The sequence below is a fragment of the Chaetura pelagica genome, unplaced genomic scaffold, assembly GCF_000747805.2.
Source record: "Chaetura pelagica isolate M959 unplaced genomic scaffold, ChaPel_1.0 scaffold1325, whole genome shotgun sequence".
NCBI lineage: Eukaryota > Metazoa > Chordata > Aves > Apodiformes > Apodidae > Chaetura > Chaetura pelagica.
In genome coordinates this window covers 51,438-58,978 of record NW_009953384.1, presented here as the reverse complement: position 1 = coordinate 58,978, position 7,541 = coordinate 51,438, and the positions used below count along the sequence as shown (strand labels likewise).

Here is a 7,541-nt window from a genome sequence, read left to right as displayed (position 1 = left end):
GAAGCAGCAGGAAATGAGTTTTACCGAAGCGAGGGGGGCAGGGGGGGTTTCTGTCCCCAGACCCCAAACCAAGCGTGACCCACGAGTGGAGGTGGCAGATGGAAGGGGGGGGGTGAGGTGTCCAGGTGCCTGTGCCCCCCCCCGGCAGACTGAACACATTTCCAGGCCATCCGGGTGAAAAGGGGGGAAATCCCACCCCTAAATCCCAACGGGCTGAGGCAGCAGCCAGGAGGGGACAGGAGCTGAGAGGCCACCTACTCCTCTAGGGAAGAGATTGTCCTGGAAGACATGAAAGCACCTGAATTCCAGGTGGATCCACAGGGGAACCACGAGGGACTTGTCCCATCCACGGGTCACACACAAGGGGGGTGATCCCACCCCATGGGCACAGCCAGAGGGTGAGGGAAAGGAGAGGGGAGGCAGTGCTGGAAATAACCCCCCTGTGTTCAGCTTGGGAAGCCTGCAAGGAGACACCTCATCCCCCCACCCAAAGCTCATGAAAGGAGAGACCTTTCCCTGCCCTTTTCAAACCCAGGAACTCGGAGAGGGAGAAAAAAAGGTGAATTAAGAGATGAAACGCCAGAGCAGCAGGGTCACCAGCCCCCCCAGCCCGGCCACAGCCCCCCCCACTGCCAGCCGTGCCCAGAGGAAATGCAGGGAATCCTCCAGGTGGGAGTGCAGGCTGAGGACCTGCTGGTGGGTGCTCTCCCAGGCCCCAGAGTTGTCGATGACGTGAGTGGCCAGCGGGCGTTTCTGGTCCAGGGGCAGCTGGGAGGAGATGCGGGCCTGGGCCTGAGCCAGGGACAGCCCCTGGTCCCTCCTCATCAGCCTGGAGAGCTGCGTCTTGGGGTCACTGTGGGACAGGAGGGGACAGTGGGAAGGGGGTTTGGGGGGGAAGGTGCTTCCCCACCTTCCAGGGCACACGGGGGAACAGCCAGGGTGTGATGGGGATGCTCCCCGATTCATTCCCGATCCTGTGGATTGGTGGAGTCAGCCCCAAGCTGAGTGTTTTCAGCATTCCCAAAGCCTGGAATGCCAAGGCAGTGCCTCAAACCCTGCCCCAAAGTCTGCCTCAGCCAATGGAGCCCAGGGTGGGATGGCTCAAAACCAGAGATTTTTCCCCCCATGATGGTGCCGAGTGTTGGGGAGGGGTAAAGGTTGTTCCAAGTCCTGTCCAGCCTGTCCCTGGCAGTGCTGAAGGGCAGGTTGGATGGGCCTTGGAGCAACCTGGGCTGGTGGGAGGTGTCCCTGCCCATGCAGGGGGGTTGTGTCTAGATGATCTTTAAGGTGCCTTCCAGCCCAAACCATTCCATGCTTCTATGATTAAGACAGGCTGGGACAGTTGGGGTGTTCAGCCTGGAGAAGAGAAGGCTCCAGGGAGACCTTAGAGCAGCTTCCAGTGTCTGAAGGGGCTCCAGGAAAGCTGGGGAGGGACTTGGGACAAGGGCAGGGAGGGATGGGGTGAGAGGGAATGGATTAAAACTGGAAGAGGGGAGATTTAGGTTGGACATGAGGAGTAAATTCTTTGGTGTGAGGGTGGTGAGAGCCTGGCCCAGGTTGCCCAGGGAAGCTGTGGCTGCCCCATCCCTGGCAGTGTTGAAGGGCAGGTTGGATGGGGCTTGGAGCAGCCTGGGCTGGTGGGAGGTGTCCCTGCCCATGCAGGGGGTTGGATCTAGATGATCTTTAAGGTCCCTTCCAACCCAACCCATTCCATGGTTCTGTGATTCAATGGAAGGACCACATTGCTCCTCACACCTACAAGAAAGAGGTGGAGCATGGAAAGGCTTCACACCAGGGCTGGGGCTGAACCTGCAGGGAGTGGGAGGGACAGGAGGGGACAGTCCCCTCCAAACCCTAAGGGAGGTGGCTGGCAGTGTCCTGCTCCTTGGGGGGCACTTACCAATAAACCAAGACCGTGTATTTCATGAACTTGGTCAACCTGTTGGTCTCGAAGAGCAGGGGGATGTCCAGGATGACGTAGCGATAGCCTGCAGGGGTGACAACACCCCAAAAAAGGGAACAGCTTTACCTGGATTCCCAAAAAACCCCTCGTGCTGCAACCACAGCCACAGCTGCTTCAGCACAGCCAGGGAGAGCTCCCCAGCTCCAGGATTACACTGAGAGCAGAGCCTGCCTTCCCTCCTCCCTCTCAGAGGAAGTGGTTTTGTTCCAATCTCCAGAACAAAAAAAGAAACCACAGAGAAAAAAAAACAAAACAACAACCCCAAAAACCCAAAACAACCCTAACCTGGATGATCTGAGAGCAAAGGTGAAGCTGCAAAAATATAATGAGGAGCTGAAACAAGGAGCTGGATTGAGAGTGGCTGTGCCTTGCTGGTGAGAGCTGCAGTCGTTGCTGGTCTCTCTGCAGTGCCCACAGAGGAATTTGCTCTCCTCTCTTTCCCCTCTCCAAGGTTTCTCCAGGCTGTGGACATCTGAGCCAACATTTCCCAGCTCAGTTTTCTGCCCTTTATGGAAAGGTTGGGCTGAACAGTTCTGTTTTCCCCAGGGGAGTGAGGAAATCCTCGCAGGGCTGAGGCACAGGAGGTGCCTCCAGACACAGCCCCAGGGCCCCAAACCTCACCAAAAACTGGGCAAATGTGGAGCTGGTGGAGCAGAATTCGTGACCACCAACCACTGTCCCCCTGGACCCTGCAGCCCACCCCAGCATGTCCCTCTGCCCTTCTCCAAAGCCAACTCCCCCAGCAGACAGCAGCATTTGGGGATGTTGGGGTGCAAGGGTACAGGAAAGCTCTAAGCCAGCATCTCACTCCTGAGTGTGCCCCCCCAGTTTTGTCACCCCCAATTCTGCTGGTGTCCCCTCTTTACAACCCACCCCCCTCCCAGAGCTGGCCCTGGCAATAAAAGCCTTGACAAAGACATCATCAGCCAACACGCCACCATTTCAGCAGCATCTCCGCCCAGAGAGACTTCTGGCTGCCCTCGGGTTTGATCGATAAGAGCTTTCTGCACACAGCAGCCCTCAGAGACAGCAGCCAGCCATCCCAAATCATTAAATCCTGACTAATGAGGACAAAGCAGCTGGCTGAAGGCACAGGGCTCTCTCGCCGAGGGCCAGGACAGCACCCGCCTCCCCAGGTTCAAGACTCCAACTTCTGGCTCCCAGCTCTCCTGCCTGTTGCTTCCTCCCTTGTTTCCTCCTCCTCCTCCTCAGCCCGCAGCAGAGCACGGGTCTGTTCAGCTGTCACAGCTTTGAGATGCTCCACAAAACCAGACTGACTCTATTAAGACATCCTCCTGTCTACACCGAGACCTCCTCACCAGCTGCTGATCCTCCCTGGCGTTTGATCGGGCTGAGTTTGACAGCTGGGTTTGTTCTGTTTGTCAGGGGGGAGGGAAGGGGGGGCTTTGGAAGCCACAGTTCTCTGCCCCCTCCTCATCTCATCCTCACAAAAGGGCTCCACAGCTTCCAGACAGGCCCAGGGGGGGTGGGGACAGGGAAGGATGTTTGGCCATTTGGGAAGGTGTGACATTATCCAGCAAAGGAACCTCAGAAGAGGCCTCAAAAATGCTGCTCTCGGGCCCTGCAGATGTGCTTTGAACTCCAGGAGGAGGAGGTGGTGAAGGGCAGGAAGGAACACCCCAGATGCCACTGGTGGCACAGCACAAAGGCTGTCACTCCATGTCCCCTCCCTTTCTCCTTCCCTGTCCCTCTCCCCACGTTAAACCAAGGGCAGAGCGAGCAGGGAGGGCTCCAGCCCCAGGACACCAGGACCAGCCAGCACCTTACCCAGCACAAAGTACTTCAAGATCTGTTTCAGCATCACCTTCTGGATCTCCGGGTGGGTGATGGAGTTCAGCAGCAGCCTCTTCTCTGGCTGGGAGAAGATGATGTTCCCCAGAGCCTCCCGATCGATCTCCCCGTTCTCCAGGAGGACCCGGGTGCCGAAGGAACGGACGATCTCCTGATAGGCCTTCAAGGGGGGCTGCACCACTGAGGACATGAGACAGCCCGAGCTTAGAGCCAATTCCACAGCACAGCCACAGTGTCTGCAGCAGCAAGAGGCCTCCAATGAGTTTTGTTCATGATCTAACCCAGCTGCCTCTCCTGGGCAGGCAGAACATCTGCCAGCACGGCTGGAGCTGGAGCTGCTCAGCAGACACCTGCCCTTGGTGCAAAAAAACACCCCCTGCCAGCCCAAGGTCCCTTTGAGGGCAGCCACCAAGGAGGTGGGAGCAGCCTGCAGGCATTAATTCAGAGTCACGACCCTCCTGCTGCTGCTCAGGGCTGGAATCAGCATCAGGGTGGGGTGAGAGGACAGGCTGGCAGGCACCAGCCAAGGAACGGGGCTGAGCTGTTCCCACCAGCTCCAGGGTGAAGGGTCGAGCTGGGAGATCCCCAAGGGAGCAGGACCAGCATCAGGTTTGGTTTAGCTGAATAATGGATTGTTCCCCTCTGCTCTGCTGAGACCCCCCTGCAAGGCTGGGAACAGCTCTGGGGTCCCCAGTACAAGAAGGACGTGGAGCTGTTGGAGAGAGGCCAGAGGAGGCCCCAGAGATGATCGCAGGGCTGGAGCAGCTCTGGGACAGGCTGGGAGAGCTGGGGTGTTCAGCCTGGAGAAGAGAAGGCTCCAGGGAGACCTTAGAGCAGCTTCCAGGGCCTGAAGGGGCTCCAGGAAAGCTGGGGAGGGGCTTGGGACAAGGGCAGGGAGGGATGGGATGAGGGGGATGGATGAAAACTGGAAGAGGGAGATTGAGGTGAGACATGAGGAGGAAATTCTTTGCTGTGAGGGTGGTGAGAGCCTGGCCCAGGTGGCCCAGGGAAGCTGTGGCTGCCCCATCCCCGGCAGTGTTGAAGGGCAGGTTGGATGGGGCTTGGAGCAGCCTGGGCTGGGGGGAGGTGTCCCTGCCTGTGCAGGGGGTGGGACCTTGACTTTCAAGGTCCCTCCAACCCAACCCATTCCACAATTCTCTGCATCCAGCACTAGCTGAACCCAGCCTGGCTGCTGCACATCTGTTCCTGAGGTTTGTTTTTACTTCCTTTCACCTCAACCAGCAAATTCTGGGTGGGAATGAACACAGAAATCTTCTAAAAGATCAATCCCCAATTTGCAGGGACTCTGATGTTGCACAAACATAATTTTAAAGCCACCAAAAAAAACCCCAAAACAAACCACCACTAACAAGAAGGACACAGCAATAAAGCCATAATTAAGATCAAGCTGAGCCTGACAACAGAGGATGACAGACCCTATATAATTTCCTCTCCCAAATCCAGGAACGTTGCCACAGGTTGTAACCTCAGGCCAACATAATAAAAGTCTTTAAGACCAATCTCTTTGTCTCCTGGAATTTCACAAGGAGGCAGTTTCAGGATGGGAGAAAATCCATCTAGTAAATAAACACATATAAAAAAGGAACTGGAGGAAAATGAAGTGATTGGTAGAAAACAGACACTGAGTGTCTGTGGTGTTTTCCTACTGTCTCCCAGGGCTTTTAGCACCTCCAGCAAATTTTCCTGCACCTCGAAGGGAATTACAGTGCAATAAAATGTTAAGAGCAGCACAGCTTGGAGTGGCTACAGGGCGAGTTCTTCACCAAACAGAAGCACAAGCCCTTCAGCACAGCCCTCCTGCATCCCAAACCAGCCTCAGGCATCCCAAACCAGCCCTGCCCTGAGCCAGGAATCCCACTGGCTGCCACAGATTAACATCTCACCCAGGGAATCATGGAATGGTTTTAGTTGGAAGGGACCTTAAAGATCATCCAGTCCCACCCCTGCATGGGCAGGGACACCTCCCACCAGCCCAGGCTGCTCCAAGCCCCATCCAACCTGCCCTTCAACACTGCCAGGGATGGGGCAGCCACAGCTTCCCTGGGCAACCTGGGCCAGGCTCTCACCACCCTCACAGCAAAGAATTTCCTCCTCATGTCTCACCTCAATCTCCCTCTTCCAGTTTTCATCCATCCCCCTCATCCCATCCCTCCCTGCCCTTGTCCCAAATCCCTCCCCAGCTTTCCTGGAGCCCCTTCAGGCACTGGAAGCTGCTCTAAGGTCCCCCTGGAGCCTTCTCTTCTCCAGGCTGAACACCCCAACTCTCCCAGCCTGGCTTCAGAGCAGAGCTGCTCCAGCCCTTGGATCATCTCTGTGGCCTCCTCTGGACTCTCTCCAGGAGCTCCATGTCCTTATGTCCCATTTTCCTAAAACATGTCTGAAAACCTTGCTGTCTATTACATATTAAACACTAAAAAAGGACCAGTGATGCTGGAGGGATCAGGACCACATTGCAAGAAGGAACCACATTGATACACAAATGGTTCCTTCCAGAAGAGCAGGGGCTGCTCCAGTCCTGCTGAGGCAACAAATTTGGATTTCTGGGTCTTTTCCATAAGCAGGACAGCACATCTGCAGAGCAGCAAGAGGCAGGGGGGGCTGTGCAGAGGCACAGGCTGAATTCCCTCTGATCTGAATATTTGGAGCCTTTTTTGGGGGTTTTTTTTGGTCCACAAAATCACTGAATGCCTTCAATCTCTCAGTATTTTCATCCCTGGCAGTGTTGAAGGGCAGGTTGGATGGGGCTTGGAGCAGCCTGGGCTGGTGGGAGGTGTCCCTGCCCATGCAGGGGTGGGACTGGATGAGCTTTAAGGTCCCTCCAACCCAAACCAGTCCATGATTCTGTGATTTACAACCAATCAGCAGCCAGCAGAGGGAAATTCTCCTTCAGGAGTGTCAGTGACCCCACCTAAAGTGACCATATTTCAGGAGGGGTGTCCTGGGCCTTGGGGGGGGACACATCAGATCAGCCACTTTTATCAAGAACCACATTTATTTTGCCTGGAATTGGCTTTCCAGTCTGGGAAGGATTGAACTCCAGGAGAGGGACACCCAGGACTGGAACTCCCCGGGGTGTTTATTAGGATATTAACTTATTGTTTTTTCCTCATTAATCACAGATCCCAGCGCCAATCCCTCCTCCCCATCCCACCCCCCCCAAAACAGCTGCTCCACGCAGCCTGGGGAGTGGGAGGGAAACACTTCTGGAATGCACCCAGAGCACCCTCTGCTGTCTGCGCTTCCCACCATCCATCCCCACCGGCCGGGGAACCTCAGGGAGAAGAAAGACCGAGCGAGGATCTAAAACTCACCCTCCCTGGCAATGAGGTCGGCGTCGATGACAGCACAGCCCAGGTCCCGGAGCAGGGCCACCACCGTGCTCTTCCCTGATGCAATTCCACCCGAGAGTCCAACCAGGAACATGGTGCTGTGGAATGGAAAGCAGAGAGCTGGAACACCCTGCCAGGACGGGGCTGTTCTGCTTTTGTTGTGCACATCAAATATTTATCTCGAGCAGGCAACTTCATTCCAAGCTCATTTTCATCCCTTCTCAGGGTGTTACGGAGATTTTATGATGGTTTTGGCAGCCTCTGAGCTGGGTGCCCCTGTGGTACTGGCTGAAAAACAGCTTTGGGTTAAATGAGGCTTCCCTGGACCCTGCTCAGTCTGGCTGTGGAGCCTGAGCCAGCCCCAGGCTCCTCCAGCTGCTGCACCCGCCGCTCCCGCCCCCCCCTCCCCCCCCCGC

At 56.1% G+C, this 7,541-nt stretch overlaps 1 protein-coding gene across 1 annotated transcript; it reads right to left on the bottom strand.

Moving 5' to 3' along the window:
• Positions 1-564: 564 nt before the first annotated feature.
• On the bottom strand, positions 565-7,219 carry DCAKD (dephospho-CoA kinase domain containing). Its single transcript, XM_009998193.1, has 4 exons — positions 7,108-7,219; positions 3,752-3,955; positions 1,901-1,988; positions 565-853 (listed from the first exon to the last, which is right to left on the bottom strand). Exons 1-4 carry the CDS (start codon positions 7,217-7,219, stop codon positions 565-567), a joined length of 693 nt encoding a protein of 230 aa, XP_009996495.1.
• Positions 7,220-7,541: the final 322 nt, after the last annotated feature.

Excerpts from the sequence above, each read along its gene's own strand:
- DCAKD (XM_009998193.1), bottom strand. The coding sequence starts at position 7,219 with ATGTTCCTGGTTGGACTCTCGGGTGGAATTGCATCAGGGAAGAGCACG. Across the intron at positions 3,956-7,107 it reads CGACCTCATTGCCAGGGAGG|TGGTGCAGCCCCCCTTGAAG; the intron begins GTGAGTTTTAGA and ends TCATGTCCTCAG. Across the intron at positions 854-1,900 it reads TACACGGTCTTGGTTTATTG|TGACCCCAAGACGCAGCTCT; the intron begins GTAAGTGCCCCC and ends CCTGTCCCACAG.